We start from the raw sequence: 17,934 nt of genomic DNA, 5'->3' as shown, positions 1-17,934 counted from the left end.
AGCAGTGACACTGACAGAAAGCTCAACACTGAGGGGCTTCCTGTCAAAATAAAAACTGTTTAATACAAAACTGTGGTCACTCACCTGCCACATACAAAATTATGTAATTATTTGTCTTTGAAAGTTATAAGTTAATTTAGCTTCTACTTCCTGAATATGTTACACTCTGTTGTCTATGAGTTTGTTATTTATATTTCTTGATTTCTTGTCCTTTTGTGTCCAGTCTGTTAGTTTCGTCCCTGTGTTGTGTCTCCAGTGTCTCTGTGTTGTTTTACCTCTGGTCTCCCCAGTTGTGTTCAGGTCTGTCTGGCTGTGGTTTCTCCTTGTTCCCATCTTCATTTCTGTGTTTCATCCTTTTGTCTCCCCAGTCTGTCATGTCTCCATGTCTGTTTATCCCCAGTCCAAATTCCATGTCTCAGTTTCAGTGTGTTCCTTCCTGTTTTATTTTGTTAGTCCCCGTCTCCTGCCTGTACATTCAGTTTTGCATCCTCTGTCTTGTTTGTCAGATTTAGTTCACCTGTGTTCTACACGTGCGCTCTTTTTCTTCAAATCGCTTAGAAACACGCTATTTAACGTCATTAAAGTCCTGGTTAAGGTCACGAATAAGGTTATGGTTAGGGCTAGGGATAAAGTTAGGTTTAGGGCTGGAATACAGGGCTGGAACGTCTATTTCCGCGGGAGCGTCATTGCACTGGATTTCAGCCATAACCCGCCGCGTACCATAAGAACGCCGAAGGTCTCCTTTTGCGTTCCACAGGAACGCAGCGGGATGTGACAAAACGTCAGCATGTTACGCCTCGGGAGTGAGAACGGGCTGAATGGACATGAATGCAGAAGTTGCATTACCAGCAGGGGGAGTAATATATGTAAAGCCATGAAGTCGGTAGTGAGGACAAAGTACATTCGTCCTTAATCATCAGAAACAGTTAAGCTAGGTGGCTAATATGTATATACATGTAAATGTGTTAATAACATTTATTTAAAGGCTTTCTGATGATTATTTTCATTTTGGCTTGAAATAAATCTCCCTCTGCTGTTACTGCAGCTTCTGCATGTGTGTCCATTTCATGTTTTGTAAGGGGCAAAGTGTAAAATGTACACGGTGGACCAGCATGTCTGTTACATGTTTTGACACGATACTGGGTTTAAAGATGGAAGCAATGGGAGAAAAATGACCGGTACGCTCATGCAGTCATTCAGTTTGACAGGAGTTCATGTCTGAAAACTGGTTATTGTGTCTGAGTGTAGAGTAGGTTTGGTCGTGATCTCTGCTCGCTGTATTGAGACTTTGGTAGGTCGAGTCTTCACATGAGGAGACTGGACGATCGATTTCACTGAGACCAATCTGGGAAAATAAAAATAACAAACTGACTGAACTGAGGAGAAAAGACAAAAACACAATGACAGCAATGACATATTAAAGCAGAAGATGGTGATGCGCAGCAGGTTTTTAGTTTCAGGATGGAAACAGAAGCTGTGTGTTCTATTTATAGTACACAGAGAAGTGAAAAAGTAGATTTTGAACTCTGGTTAATTTCGGTGCCGCTTCCATCTTTTAATATAAAACAGAGACTAGTGTAGATTTAAATGAAAATGAATCATATAATAATAATGGATTTCATTTATATAGCGCTTTTCGGGCCCTCAAACCGCTTTACAATTCCACTATTCATTCACTCTCACACACTGGTGGAGGCTACAGTTGTAGCCACAGCTGCCCTGGGACAGACCAGTAGGCGCTAGGTGAAGTGTCTTGCCCAAGGACACAACGACCGAGACTGTCCGAGCTGGGGCTCGAACCGGCAACCTTCCGGTTAGAATTAGAATAGAATAGAATTCAACTTTATTGTCATTGCACATGCACAGGTACAGGGCAACGAAATGCAGTTTGCATCCATCCAGAAGTGCTTTAGTGATATAGATATATTACAATATATATTAGCAATAATATAGATATGTAAGTATATTACAGAAATGGGTCTATTATGGTATGTTAAAATGTACACGGTATGAAGTATGTTATGAATATTCTATAACTATAAGTATGTACAGGCTATGAACAGGATATAAATATGAAATAAAAAACTATACAGAAATCTGAGATATACAGTTAAACAGACGAACTGCCAACTCTTTGAGCCATGATCGCCTTGATCTGATTGAAACTGGAATGAAATATTGTTTTAACATTTTCCTATTAGGTCAGCATTTACCAATTTAAATTGAAAATCATGAACTTTTTGTAAACCATGAAATCACTTTTTGTTTTTCTTTTCTGTCATGAATTGCTCTGTGGCAGGCAGGAGATTGGACCCAAAATGCAGGGTTCGCAACACATGGGGGCGAACTCAAAATGCAGCTTCATTGCTGACTCGAGGGAAAACGATACAAAACTATAAAATATAAAAATATAAACTAAACTAGAGGGAGAGAGAACATGAGGAGCATGAGGGAGAGAGGCAGACATGATAGGCTGGGGAAAACAAGATGTCACAAGAACTCACACAACCATGTAAATGCAGACACCCAGGGGGAGACACAGAAGGCAACAACACAGGGAGAATACTGAACAGAGTGACGTAGGAAACCCAACCTTAACGTAATGCAAAAAATGACAAAAAGCACAGGAAACTTAAACCGCTGGGCCAAAATGACCCAGGACCACGCCATTTCTTTCCAGTCTCGTACAGATTTTAAAAGATGACATAGAGAAAAAACAAACTGAGATAAGTCACCTCAGTGTGGTCAAATGCTGAGTGTCTCCTGCTGTTCAAACCTGTAGAAAAGACAGGTAATAAGTTTCATTAGCTTTAGTCACTTATTCTGAAAACATGTAATACAATTTTAACAAAATGTTGTGTGTCCAGTGTGTGTGCCTGTCCTGTGATACACTGAGTATGTCAGCAACCAATCAGTACCACAAGAAATATTTTGAACAAAGGTTATTACAGTTAAAATACATTAAAAACAAAAATGAGACGTGAAAGAATAAAAACAAAATGCAATTTATTTAAATTAAACCCACTTCTCCTTATTAAGGTTGTGGGGATGCTGAAGCCAACTCAGCTGTCACAGGGCAAGAGTCATGGTACACCCTGGACAGGTCTAACGCAGGTGTGTCGCTAATACAGTTTTTATTGTAATACCTACTTATCTTAAATCTTGCCTCTGACATATGCCCTCCTCAGGATAATAATTGAAACTAATAAAACTGAAACCTGAAAATCCACTCTGGAAATTAACTGAAAATAAACTGAATTGAAAACAAACATGAAAATGCAAAAGTATAATAACTCTGTTGTCAATTAATGAATCTTAAAGGTTTTAAATAATGTTTGAAGGTAACTCACCGTTAGAGCCCTCGGCCGTGATTCTGTAGATGAGCAGCAGAACAACAGGCAGCAGAACCACCACCACAGATAAACGTATCACCAGCTCCAAGGACAAACCTGGATGACAGACACACAGACACAAAACTTCAAATACTGCTGTTCACGAGTTTTTAGAAAAAGACATGAAATGTTGTTGAGGTTTGCTCTTGTTGGGGAATTGTAACTTGTTTCTCTGTGTGAGGGAATAGTTGTTGTTCTGGGTATGGATCATTTGTCAAGTAAATAAACTGCTGCTCAGTGTCTTGAATCATTCTGTGCTGCTGGACTTTGGTCTTGGAAATGTGAAGAGTGAGTGAACATAAAGCATGATCTGTGTAGGTTAACAGTAGGATCTTAGGAAACAGACGTGCACCACAGCAAATCATTTATAAAACATAAACTGCAGCAAAGTCTCACAGAAGATCCTGAAATGTTAATTGAATTTTTTCTATTAGTTCAAGTTTGTGGACTCGACTCATTCTTCATGTTGAAATGCTATTATTGAAGTCACATGACTGTAATAAAAACAGAGGACAGTTTTCTGTGCACACAAACAACTTTTTATCAGTTTTTCATGTTTTGCCATGAGACTGAGCTTCAGCTCCAGCCTTTTAGCTCAGCAGCTTGAGTCAAATCTAGGTAATTATTTTAAATTCCCATCCATCTAAACAAACTGGGAGAGAACCATCACTTTCATTTCCATGGTGTTACGGCCCTAGCAGGGCCTCCTCCTGAAAGTGCCTGTGTGGGCGTGTCCCACCACCTCTTCTGCCTGTGGTGCCACCTTTCCCTTTTGTGCAGCTGACTCTCGTCAGTAATCAAGGAGATTTAAGCCCAGGAAAAGGTCTGGGCCAGAGTGCCGTTATTGTGGTTGCAGCTAGTGAGCTGTGTGTTTGTGTGGTTGTGTGTTTGCAGCTAGTGAGCTGTGTGGTTGCAGCTATTGAGCTGCTCTCTTTTTGACTTTACTTTATTGACCACCGCTTGAGTTGTGTTTGTTTTCCTTAAATGGTGATAGCGGCTTGTCCGTCTCTTTTAGTTGAGCTACTTTAATAAAACTATTTAATTTAACCCTTTTGCCTCCTTTTCCTGACCCGGAAACTTTTTGTTACTTCCCCCCTCATCGCCTGGACCCTTTTAGGGGAACGTAACAATGGTCACTGGGACATTAAAAACTCAGTGAATAGAATCTGTGGTCTCATCCAGTTCATCAGATTCAAATGTTCTGCAACTTTACCCCAAACTTTTGAAAATAAGACTTTAAATGTGTTTTTCCCATAAGCCTCACTCCTAAGCATGCACACAGTTTCTGACCATTATGACAGAGCAAGTCCAGAAGATTTGGATTTAATGAGCCTCATCTCCATGATGAAAATCAGAAAAACCGATTAACAGAACAGATTTAACTGTTACAATTTGTGCACACAAAACTAAACACAAATATTCAAAGTTAATTTTTTTCCATTATTTTTTTTAATAAAGTAAGGGAGATTCATCAAAATGTTTTTGTCATGTGTATCTGCTGTAATGCTTATATAAATTCATAGGAAGAAATCTAAAAAACCAATGAATTCAAATATTGACTGATCACATCTTTGTCTGCCATCAAGAACTCATGTAGTGACACTGAAGAAGTCAGCCAAGTTCTCAACCAGCTTTTATGTGCAGTGGTGGTAAGTTTTTAAATGCTTCATTTAGACGTTGTGCTCTTTACATTCCTAGATTTATCTCATAACTTCACTTCCTTCCTAATTTTATATGAATTTTACAAAATGTAATATCTTAATCTTCTTCCACTTTTAAAGGGCGGGTCGCGGGGGCAGCAACCTAAGCAGAGAAGCCCAGCCCTCCCTCTCCCCAGCCACCTCATCCAGCTTTTCCAGGGGAACACAAGGGCATTCCCAGGCCAGACGAGACATATTATCTCCTCAGCGTGTCCTGGGTCTCTTCTTCCGGTGGGACATGCCCGGAACACCTCACCCGGGAGGTTCCCAGGAGGCATCCTTGTCAGATGCCCGAACCATCTCACCTGGCTCCTTACTATGTGGAGGAGCAGCAGCTCTACTCTGAGCCCCTCCCGAATGGCCGAACTCCTCACCTCATCTCTAAGGGAAACACCAGCCACCCTTGGAGGGAGCTCATTTCCGCCATTCTTTCAGTCACTACCCACAGCTCACGACCATAGGTGTTGGGTGAGGACAGGGATGTAGATCGATCGGTAAATTCAGATATTCGCTTTTACACTCAGCTGTCTCTTACATCAAATACATAATTCAGTTTAAATTATGAAAAGGTTGCCATTGGGAGCAATTGACAGATAAAAATTCACAAACATAACCTCATCATAAAACAACTCTGGTAATTTTACTTTTGATACTTTGATAAAATTTTAATGTCAATACTTTTTTGTGTGTATTTCTACACTGTGGCTGTTTCTACTTATACTTCAGGAATTAATCAGACTGATTCTTCCACACTGATGTGTCGTTAATAGACATGGATGAGGTTTTTATTTTTGTGATAAACAATGACAGATCCACACTCATGCATATACGATGTACCTGAACCTGCAGCTGTTTGAGGCTGTCTGAAGACTTCAGAGGAGGCTGAAGGTACGAAACTTGTTGAAGTGAAGTTTGTTGTTGTGGAGGCCGACAGGAGAAACGTTGATGTTGATAAAGGCTGATGAGGTGTTGAAATGTTTGAAGCTGTGAACAAGGAAACATCAGAATAATAACAATCCTACTTGAAGCAGGTTTTCTGTCTGCATGTCAGTAACAGTGGTTAATGTGTCTTTACAGCACAACTTATTGAACTAAACCTGTAGTGTAAATATGACACATGTAGGTTATTGAAAGAAAAGTAACTGTGGTCAGTGAGAAGTTCACATCTTCAGAGACATGAATAAGATTTTTTTACTCACCTCCTGTGATGACAAGCTGAAAATCACATGGTTGTAAACTTGTGTCCAGTGTGCACCTGTACCATCCTGAATCAGACTTGTTCAGCTGTGTGATGCTCACGTGCACAATATCCTTTGACAGTACATTCTTTTTTACAAGTTTAATGCTGTATCTGCCGCTCTGAGCTGTGTAATCAGTTGTTTCAATGAGAACGTTTCCTTTTTCACATTTGTCTTTGCAGAACAATGTCTTTCTTCCAAGGATCACAAATTTACATTCGACTGTGATGTTTCCTCCTTCCACTCCTTCATAGATGAGAGTTTCAGCGTTGGCAAGTCCAGTGTTTCCATCCTGCAGGTCTGTAGAAAATATGAACAATCAGTTACCAACTTCCTGTAAACACAGCATTTGATTTTAAATATTGTATTAAATTAAACTGGAACAAATTATTATTATTATTATCTAATTGAACAAAACAATTAAAGATAGTTCATTTAAATTCACTCTCTTTGTAGTCTTCATTTAAACAAAATCATCCTGGTCCTTCCTGCCAACACAAGCCATCTGCTGAAGAACAGCTCAGTTAAAAGTTTGAAAACTGACCTCATGTTTGTCTGTGCTAAAATCTTGATCTGCTTTGAGCTGTGCTGTTCCTCCTGAACTCAATGATAAGCTTGTTTCCTTACAAGCTCTAAATGTGGTTTAGTGGTTTGGAAAAGAAGGAAGCAGCACTCTGAACACAAACGAGCTGCTGTCGATCTGAAAGCAGCTGCTAACCAGGTGACGTGTCAAGGTCGGTATCCCCGACAGCATTTGTTTCTCCTGCGTCGGGAGCGCGCACTGGGCTTTTAGATCACAAACACCTCTAACAATGACGTATTACTTCTGAAATTTTGGACGTTTTAGCTCTTTATCTGCTCTGTAAGAACAGTGGTGGGCATTGACTCACAGACAACCTTGGCTTCTGCTTTCAGCACTATTTCTGATGTAGTGCAAAACCTGTAAACATCTTTATGAATAAGAAATAAGAAGAATTTACTCACAGAGGAAGATGAAGCAGAAGAAAATGTGACAGAGTTTCATCTCGAGGTTCTGACGGCTTAATGCTGCTTCTCTTTCTTCTCCGTTTGCAAACCAGGAACTTCGAACTTTCGTTTCTTGTTGTGGTCCCTCCCTCAAACCCACACTCCTCTGCTTTCACAGGGTTTTTTTTGTCCATTTATTTATGGTTTAGTTTTACATTTTCTGAATTTTCAATTTCAACTTTGACATTTTTTTGTCTTCCAAAATAGAGTTTGGAGTTTACTAATCTTATTTAACTGGCTGCAGTTTCATTGTATAAAGCAGTGAGATCCATCTGCAACACACCTACTAAAGGAGCAGTGACACTGACAGAAAGCTCAACACTGAGGGGCTTCCTGTCAAAATAAAAACTGTTTAATACAAAACTGTGGTCAGTCACCTGCCACATACAAAATTATGTAATTATGTATCTTTGAAAGTTATAAGTTAATTTAGCTTCTACTTCCTGAATATGTTACACTCTGTTGTCTATGAGTTTGTTATTTATATTTCTTGATTTCTTGTCCTTTTGTGTCCAGTCTGTTAGTTTCGTCCCTGTGTTGTGTCTCCAGTGTCTCTGTGTTGTTTTACCTCTGGTCTCCCCAGTTGTGTTCAGGTCTGTCTGTCTGTGGTTTCTCCCTGTTCCCATCTTCATTTCCGTGTTTCATCCTTTTGTCTCCCCAGTCTGTCATGTCTCCATGTCTGTTTATCCCCAGTCCAAGTGTCATGTGTCAATCTCAGAGTGTTCCTTCCTGTTTTATTCTGTTAGTCCCCGTCTCCTGCCCGTACATTCAGTTTTGCATCCTCTGTCTTGTTTGTCAGATTTAGTTCACCTGTGTTCTTGTGAGTTCCATCTCCCTGATCACCTCCTGTGTATTTAAGCCTTTAGTTTCCTTCACTCCCTTGTTGTGATCTCCCCTCATGTTGTGTGTTCTCCCTTCTCTCTGTCAGTGTTAGTTTTCAGTCTGTTTGCTCCTGTTTTACTCATCTGTATGTGTTGTTAAGTTTGCCATTTGTTAGCTAATAACGTGTTTTGAGTTCAAGTGTTTCTGCTGAGTCCTGCGTTTGGGTCCACAGTTGTCCTAACACACAAATGTGTCATGACAACATGTTTTAATCAAAGAATGAGACGAGTGATTCCAAATAGTTTAGAAACTTTGAAATTACTTTTATTTTAATTAAAAAGCAAACCTTCTAATAGGCGACTTGGGCAGACTGCACATCCATTTACATCATTCATTTACACTGTGGCTAAAACTTTTTTTGCTAGGCCCCTCTTTATTTTACAATCAACGCTGCTGTCAATACATTCTTCAAAAAATGCCTCTCTGTGCAAAATGGGTTTAAAAACATAAACAACTGTGGGATACTGTTTGTCCGTGATTTGAACCGGGGGAACAAATTGTGGCAGGGTCAGTGTTGCGCCAAGGTAGGTATCACCGACAAAACATATTCCCCCTGTGTTGCGAGCATTCGCTCGGCACGGAGTGCGGATCCAGTTTACTCCGCCTCCATTACAGACTATTAGACGTGGAAGTAGTGATGTTTTAGTTTTATGAAAAAGTAAAAAATGAGTGTTGTTACATTACCATTCAGTACAGCAGAAAATGATATTTATTGTTCTCATGTGGGATTAACAAACGAAGGATATTTTTCCTGATAATTATTTATATCCTCCTGTAACTTTACTGTATAAAGAGCTAAAACCTCCAAAGTTTCAGGAGTAGTTAGTCGCTATAGTGTTTGTGAACTAAAAATCAAGAATGTGGGATACTGTTTGTCTGTGATTTGGAGAGCCCAGCGTGTGCTCCCGACGCAGGGAAAACAAATTCTGTCGGGGAGACCAACCCTTGGTTTGACAGCTGTTGTGCAGGTGAAGCCAAAGGCAAGATATGCTTCATCATATGTTTGTGTTTGGCTTGGAAGGAAGTTGGTTTGGAAGCATATTTGGTGATGCTTCATCTTCTGCTTTGCATTTGTGTGGGAGCCCCGTCAAAAAACCTGCCTATTATACTAACAGTGTCCACTCTTCTTTTTTTTAAAAGATTCATACCACACCCCCCACGCTATGTGGCATGTTCCCCACTTTGGGAACCACTGAGCTAAAAGATTGAACCGATATATATAATAGACACACCGGTCCACTGTGTCCATTTCACGCTTTGCCTCTACAAAACATGAAACGGACACGTCCATACAGAAGTTGCATTACCAGCAGGGCGAGGACAAACGTATGAAGTACATTAGTCTTTAATCATCAGAAACAGTTAAACTAGGCAGGTAATATAATATGTGTGTGTGTAAATGTGTTAATAACTTCTGTTTAAAGGCTTTTCCGTAATTGTTTTAATGTCAGTGCGCCCCAGGGTGGCAGTGGTTACAATGTAGCTGCCATCACCAGTGTGTGGATGGGTGGATGACTGGATGTGTAAAGCGCTTTGGGGTCCTTAGGGACTAGTAAAGCGCTATATAAATACAGGCCATTTACCATTTACCATTTGGCTTGAAGTTACATCTCCCTCTGCTGTTACTGCAACTTACTGCAACTTCTGCATGCGTGTGCATTTCAGTTTTGAAAGGGGCAAAGTGTGACATGTACATGGTGGAGCAACGCGTCTATTACCTGTTTGGTCTTAATACTTGGTTGAAAAGGATGAAGCAATGGGAGAAGGTGACATGGATGAGATTGAGTTGTGGATTCTAAGAGGTCCATAATCTCATTCCCGCTTTTACAGCAGTTTGATGATCAAATCTTTATCACTGACCCTGTAACTTGGTTTAAAAAGTCATTTTTCCTTCAGAAGGAAAAATGACTGTTCATGCAGTCATTCAGTTTGACAGGAGTTCATGTCTGAAAACTGGTTATTGTGTCTGAGTGTAGAGTAGGTTTGGTCGTGATCTCTGCTCGCTGTATTGAGACTTTGGTAGGTCGAGTCTTCACATGAGGAGACTGGACGATCGATTTCACTGAGACCAATCTGGGAAAATAAAAATAACAAACTGACTGAACTGAGAAGCAAAGACAAAAACACAATGACAGCAATGACATATTAAAGCAGAAGATGATGATGCGCAGCAGGTTTTTGGTGTCAGGATGAAAACAGAAGCTGTGTGTTCTATTTATAGTACACAGAGAAGTGAAAAAGTAGATTTTGAACTTTATTTTGGTTAATTTCGGTGCTGCTTGCATCTTTTAACATAAAACAGAGACTAGTGTAGATTTAAATGAAAATGAATCATATGATTGAAACTGAAATGAAATAATGTTTTAACATTTTAGGTCAGCATTTACCAATTTAAATTCAGAATCCTGAACTTTTTTTTAACCATGAAATCTCAGTTTGTTTGTTTTTCTTTCCAGCCTGGTACAGATTTTGAAACCACGACATAGAGAGAAAACAAACAGAGATAAGTCACCTCGGTGTGGTCATATGCTGAGCGTCTCCTGCAGTACAAACCTGTAGAACAGACAGGTAATAAGTTTGATTAGCTTTGCTATGCCCTCCTCAGGATAATAATTGAAACTAATAAAACTTCAACTAAAACTAAACATTTTCTAACAATAAACCATAAACTGAAACCTGAAAATCCACTCTGGAAATTAACTGAAAAAAATCTGAATTGAAAACAAGACATCAAAATACAAAAGTATAAGAACTCTGTTGTCAATTAATGAATCTTAAAGGTTTTAAATAATGTTTGAAGGTAACTCACCGTTAGAGCCCTCGGCCGTGATTCTGTAGATGAGCAGCAGAACAACAGGCAGCAGAACCACCACCACAGATAAACGTATCACCAGCTCCAAGGACAAACCTGGATGACAGACACACAGACACAAAACTTCAAATACTGCTGTTCACGAGTTTTTAGAAAACGACAGATGAGGTGTGCTGACTGGTACATTCAATGGGGTTGGTGTTTTTGGACTGAATCACTGGATGGACGACACCTCTCCCCTCTAGCTGTGAGCTACTTGTGAACAGTCTTTGTAAATAGTAAATTGTACACACTGATCATACACTCGCTGCAGACTGGTAGCAGTGAGAGGTTCATTATTGTGTTGAAGACTTTTTTCTCATGTTTCTTGGTTTTGAGCTTCGCTCTTGTTGGAGAATTGTAACTTGTTTCTCTGTGTGAGGGAATAGTTGTTGTTCTGGGTATGGATCATTTGTCAAGTAAATAAACTGCTGCTCAGTGTCTTGAATCATTCTGTGCTGCTGGACTTTGGTCTTGGAAATGTGAAGAGTGGGTGAACATAAAGCATGATCTGTGTAGGTTAACAGTAGGATCTTAGGAAACAGACGTGCACCACAGCAAATCATTTATAAAACATAAACTGCAGCAAAGTCTCACAGAAGATCCTGAAATGTTAATTTTATTTAATCTATTATTTCGAGTTTGTGGACTCAAATCATTCTTCCTGTTGAAATGATATTACTGACGTCACATGACTGCAATAAAAACAGAGGTAGGGATGGGTATTGATACGATTTTCACGATTCCGATTCCATTTTCGATTCTGTTTAACAATTCGATTCTTTATCGATTCTCTTATCGATTCTTTTTAAAAAAGGAGAACACTAAGGTCGATTAGCTTAGAACTTTGTTTTATATCTTCTCTTTGAACAAGATAGAAATTTAGGAGTAACATGGCCTTACAAACCCAACAGTGAGATCTTAAGAGATCCACAGCCGACGGCTCTTCAATGGGGTGTCACAGGGTCCCCGGGGAAAAAATATTGTAAATGTAAAATAATAAAATAAATATTCTCCTGTAGCAATAACAAAGTATAACATAAATTATTCAGTAGCAATTACACAAGAATATCCAGTAATGTCCCTGCCTACAATTAAACACATTCACTTACTGAAAATCATCTGCTGTGGCAAATGGGTTCAAGCCTTTTACCACAAACTGAGTCACTGCTCGGTGACATTCGTCTATCCTGGCCTGAAAGGAGACGCTACCGGTAGACTGCAGCGAGAACTGCCAGCATCTGAGCCAGACTCTGTCTGTCTCTCTCATCATGGTCACCTAAATGCACAGTAATGGCAGGTTTTGTAATGAGGCAGATCGCGCTAACATAATATGCACTGTTAGATGATTATTTACCTGCTGCATTAACGGGAGAGGACGTGCAAACGTTACCGCTGCTGCTGGGTTGAGATTCACGAGTCCGGAGCGGAATTAAAAACACGACATTCATTTAAGGTCATCGTGTGTTTTGTGAGCAAATGCTTTTGCATATTCGTAGTGTTTCCTCCCTTAAATGAAATATCTACTTTGCAAGTATTGCAAGTTGCCCTGTTGTCATCCGTTCTCGTAAAGTATAATCAAACTTTTGAGCGTTTGAGCCGCTTAGGCGCCGTGTTTCCTGCCAGGTAAATGACGCTCCGCAACGTGGTGACGTCATTCGGGGCGACTGGAATCGATAAAGGAATCGTTTGCAAAAATGGCAAACAATTCCAAGGAATTGAAACGGTGGGAATAGGGTTGCCAACCGTCCCTTAAAAAACGGAATCGTCCCGTATTTAGAAACAAAAGTACACGTCCCGTATTGAGCTAATAAGGGACGCACTTTGTCCCGTAATACAGTGAGAATCAAAAGTAGTCTATAAGTTTTAATGTAATTAACGCTTTGTTTGAAAACATAATTCCCAGCCCCGCTCCTGCTTTGTGACCAATGAGCTGACAGCACACTTTTGACAATTCGAGTATGACAATTCAGATTGCCGCTCATCTCATTGGTTGAGGAAAGGTCGCTTGCGGAGAAAATACCGGAAGACAACAGATGACCACAACAAAAAGCATGGCCAACAGGGAAACAAACGCCGACACTGCGGTGCAAGTCTCAGACGACAGTACACCTGAAGCTGGGCAAACACTGTGCGATTTTCAAACTGCACGATTGGCTCGCATGGGTTATAAGTTCGTAGGTCACGATGCAGGGTCTCACACTATACCGCCCGATGCTCTGATGCGACCTGAGTGCTCACACTGTGCGTCCATAAAATGAAGGTTATAACAGAAAATCTGTCGCTCGCTCTCCCTCTCTGTCTTTCACTCACACAGACACACACCGCCATCAACTTTGCTAAATTACTAATGACAAACATGATCAGGCAGCTGTGATTGAGCAGCAATGTAAATCCAACTAGTTTCACGGTTGTTGTGGTCGTGATAATTTGGTGATGCCACATCGAAAAGGCTCGGATGAGCTTTCCAAAGTTCTACAAGTTGTGCCTCCATCGCTTGAGTCCAGATCACACGCTGCACAGCCGTGCTGCTCCGTCTTTTTCACCGACGTTTACGTGTTTGCGCGTGAGCAGTGTGAGCGGCTGCGGTGACACCCTCACGAGCGATTGATGATCGGGAGCTGGTCGTGAGGTGTTAATCGCTTCTCGTTACCCCACGTATACTACACGATGAAGGCCAAAATCGGGCCGATCACCAAATTGGTCGCACGACTCAAAAATCGACTCAAAATGGGCCACAAATCGCACAGTGTGAGCCCGGCATTAGACCAGCAATGTTTGTTCCTCTCAGAGAAAGAAAAAAAGGCTGCAAAAGTACAGGGAAGAATGGGAAAAGGAAAACACCTGGCTGGAAAAGTACACGATAACACCTATAAAGCGCACTGCACTGTGTGCCGGCGCACTTTTTCCATAGGCATGCTTCTAATGGTGGGCACATGAAGAACATGAGGGGTGTGAAAGCTCGGGGAACCCTTAACCAATTTTTGTCTACCAGGCCACGGCAGAACCAGATATGGTAAACACTGGTTTGTTTGTTTTTAAACCCTCTGGTTAAGGTTAAAATGGGCATGTGCAGTGAATATCAGCGCTATGTGGCCAGAAGTGTGATAATATAATTTATTTTGTGTAATAAACAACTGCAAGGATAGATGATTACAACAAATAGATGAGTAATACATAAAAGTAATACATAGATGAATAATGATGATGAGTTATGATGCGTAATCATGGGAACAAGTGGGTTTACAAACGGGAGCAAAAGCTGAAATAATGCCTCTGCTGAAGCCAATTGCACTAAATGCACTAAATGTGCACTGTTACAAGAATATTTTTCTTTCTATTGTTTTCTATTAATTTATATAATTTTAAGTTAAGTAGGACAGAGTTCTTTTAAAGAAAGATTTACTTTTATTATCAAAAGTTAAGCATGACAGGCTTCTGTTTAAGAAAGAGACCTGTTTTATTGTGTTAATGTTGTCATTTTGAGCTAAAAATAAATGCCTAAATGATTTTTGTTTCCCAAGTGTTGATATCACAAAGAATACGCATCTACTTAAATCAAATTCAAGTCAAATGGTTAAAAAATAATAATTTCACACACAAAAAAAGAGCTAAAAAATTCACCACACTGGGAAGGGTGAAGACAACTGGGTCGCCCGGCCCTGGCCACGAGGTGTCCCTTATTTATTTCTCAGGGAGTTGGCAACCCTAGGTGGGAACCGGTTCTCAACAAGAACCGGTTTTCGATACCCATCCCTAAACAGAGGACAGTTTTCTGTGCACACAAACAACTTTTTGTCAGTTTTTCATGTTTTGCCATGAGACTGAGCTTCAGCTCCAGACTTTTAGCTCAGCAGCTTGAGTCAAATCTAGGTAATTATTTTAAATTCCCATCCATCTAAACAAACTGGGAGAGAACCATCACTTTCATTTCCATGGTCACTGGGACATTAAAAACTCAGCGAATAGAATCTGTGGTCTCATCCAGCTCATCAGATTCAAATGTTCTGCAACTTTACCCCAAACCTTTGAAAATAAGACTTTAAATGTGTTTTTCCCATAATTCTCACTCCTACTAAGCATGCACACAGATTCTGAACATTATGACAGAGCAAGTCCAGAAGATTTGGATTTAATGAGCCTCATCTCCATGATGAAAATCAGAAAAACTGATTAACAGAACAGATTTAACTGTTACAATCAAAATATGTAATAAATACATTTTATCAATAAAGTTGCACAGATACATATTCAAAGTTTAATTTATTTTTCTTTTTTTAAGTAAGTCATGGAGATTCACCAAAACATGACATAGCATGAACTGATAACATCTGAAGTGGGGGCTTTAAAAAATAAAAACTAGTTTAAAAAAATGTTTGTCATGTGTATCATGTCATGTTGTAATGGTTGCTGGTAAGACTTGAACACCTCCTCATTCTGCTTAAAATGTTCAATAAAAACTAACCTACATGCAACATTCCTGAGTGACTGTTACACTGATGCTTATATAAATTCATAGGAAGAAATCTGAGAACCATTGAAGTCAAATATTGACTGATCACATCTTTGTCTGCATCAAGAGCTCATGTAGTGACACTCTGACGCCCTTTACAGCACTACATTTATTTGATGACTTCACTTTTTTTTTATAAGTTCAGATTAATTTACTGTTATACTTTAACTCTAGTTTAATGTCAATACCTTTTTGTTTTTTGGGGTTTTTTGTTTTTGTTTTTTTACTTATATGAAAATTGTGTATTTCTACACCGTGGCTTTTTCTTCTTATAGTGCAGGAATAAATCAGACTGCTTGTCGGGTGGAGGCCGACAGAAGAAATGTTGATACTGAAAAAGGCTGATGAGGAAGTGTTTGAAGTGTTTGAAGCTGAGAATGAGGAAACAACCAGAATAATAATAATAATCATGTTTTCTGTAGGTTTCCTGTTCGCTTGTGAGTAATAGGGGTTAATGTGTGTTTACAGCACAAGTCACCACTCCCTCCTTTCCTCTCAGGTGTGTCCAATTAGTAAAACGGGAAAAGGGGGGAGTCTCTCCAGGACAAATTGACGGTATAACCAAAACATGCAATATAAATAAAACACTGCACAAAATATAACCAAAACATGCAATATAAAAAATAAATAAGCACACTTCACATTAAAACACAGCAAAGCAAAACAACATCCGTCCTTCCCTGGATGACATTTACAGCACAAGTCATTGAACTAAATTTGTTGCGTGACTATATGACACATGTACGTTATTTAAAAGACAAGTAACTGTGGTCAGTGAGAAGTTCACATCTTCAGGGACATGAATAAGATTTGTTTTACTCACCTCCTGTGATGACAAGCTGAAAATCACATGGTTGAAAACTCGTGTCCAGTGTGCAGCTGTACCGTCCTGAATCCGACTTGTTCAGCTGTGTGATGCTCACGTGCACAATAGGAGTTAAAAAATTATCTTTTTCATATTCAATGCTGTATCTGCCGCTCTGAGCTGTGTAATCAGCTGTTTCAATGAGAACATTTCCTTTTTCACATTTTTCTTTGCAGAACAATGTTTTTCTTCCAGGGATATAAAATTTGCATGTAACTGTGATGTTTCCTCCTTCCACTCCTTCATAGACGGGAGTTTCATCATTGTTAAGTGCAGTGTTTCCATCCTGCAGGTCTGTAGAAAATATGAACAATCAGTTATTACCAACTTCCTGTAAAAACTGCAGTTTGATGATATTTTATTAAATTAAAACAGATGATTTTTCAGTGTAATTCAGAACAACATTTTAAAGTAGTTCATTTAAATTCACTCTCTTTATATTTTTCATTTGAACAAAATCATCCTGCTTCTTCCTGACATCGACACAAGCCATCTGCTGAAGAACAGCTCAGCTCAGAGTTAAAAGTTTAAAAATTGACCTTTTATTTGTTTGTGATAAGAAATTGATCTGCTTTCAGGTTTTTGAAATAGTTGCTTAATATTCAGTTTTCAGTCTGTTAACATTTAAGCTGTGCTGTTCCTCTTGAACTTAGTAAAAAGGCACAAATAACGTTGTTGTCTTTTGCCCACAGTTAGATTGCTGCAGTTTAGCTTTCACAGAAACGTGACTTACTGGCCAAGACCTTTTATTCTTTACTGAAAGCCAGAAGTTACCTGGAAAACTCGAAGTGGTGGGTATGTCCTCATTCAAACAAAGTATACTGTAATTCTGTTACTGCTGCATCAAAATCACAGTATTATCCCACTGACTTGTATTTGAAAATCCACAGATGAAGAAATTAGATGATAGATAAATAAATTTTGTAGAATTTGCTGATAAATAATTAAACTTGTTTTGACATAAAAATTGTCAAAAGCTTCCTTATAGTCATGATGTTAACCTGAATTACATAAAACACTGCATCAAAAAGAACAACAAAGTAATTACAGATGTTTATAGAAAGCAAAATTAAACTGAACCAGCCTTTTAAACATTCTGATGTGTTAATTGCTGAATTAACGAGGTGCACCTAAAGCCACCATGAATACCGAACCCATATTGTAGCGTACAAAACGCTGAAGGCGCACAAACTTTTTTTTAAAGTGTGGCTGTTGTGACCGCGGTTCAGTATCGAAGCATCCAGCTGTGGACATTCACTCACAGACAGCTTCTGCTTCTGCTTTCAGCACTATTTCTGATGTAGTGCAACACCTGCAAACATTTTTATAAATAAGATATAATAATAAGAATTTACTTACGGAGGAAGATGAAGCAGAAGAAAATGTGACAGAGTTTCATCTCGAGGTTCTGACGGCTTAATGTTTAATGCTGCTTCTCTTACTTCCCTGTTTGGAAACAAGGAACTT

General features: G+C 39.4%; 1 protein-coding gene across 1 annotated transcript; it reads right to left on the bottom strand.

The window, feature by feature from the left end:
• Positions 1–823: 823 nt before the first annotated feature.
• LOC102778179 (uncharacterized) lies at positions 824–11,386 on the bottom strand. Its single transcript, XM_087833649.1, has 7 exons — positions 11,353–11,386; positions 11,048–11,146; positions 6,292–6,630; positions 5,930–6,076; positions 3,351–3,449; positions 2,736–2,776; positions 824–1,345 (listed from the first exon to the last, which is right to left on the bottom strand). The coding sequence occupies exons 1-7, from the start codon at positions 11,384–11,386 to the stop codon at positions 1,193–1,195; spliced, it is 912 nt and encodes a 303-aa protein (XP_087689775.1). The 3' UTR covers positions 824–1,192.
• Between the last annotated feature and the right edge of the window lie 6,548 nt (positions 11,387–17,934).

This window comes from Neolamprologus brichardi, chromosome 20 (assembly GCF_056152115.1).
Source record: "Neolamprologus brichardi isolate AB-2024 chromosome 20, ASM5615211v1, whole genome shotgun sequence".
Lineage (NCBI taxonomy): Eukaryota > Metazoa > Chordata > Actinopteri > Cichliformes > Cichlidae > Neolamprologus > Neolamprologus brichardi.
The sequence above is the reverse complement of the archived record's forward strand: the minus strand, read 5'-3'. Positions and strand labels throughout refer to the sequence as shown.

Bases quoted from the DNA above. Each gene is read 5' to 3' on its own strand.
- LOC102778179 (XM_087833649.1), bottom strand. From the start codon at position 11,386: ATGAACCTCTCACTGCTACCAGTCTGCAGCGAGT. The intron at 6,077-6,291 runs GTGAGTAAAAAA...CCTTGTTCACAG, and splicing joins TCAGCTTGTCATCACAGGAG to CTTCAAACATTTCAACACCT. The intron at 2,777-3,350 runs GTGAGTTACCTT...TCTTTTCTACAG, and splicing joins CACGGCCGAGGGCTCTAACG to GTTTGAACAGCAGGAGACAC.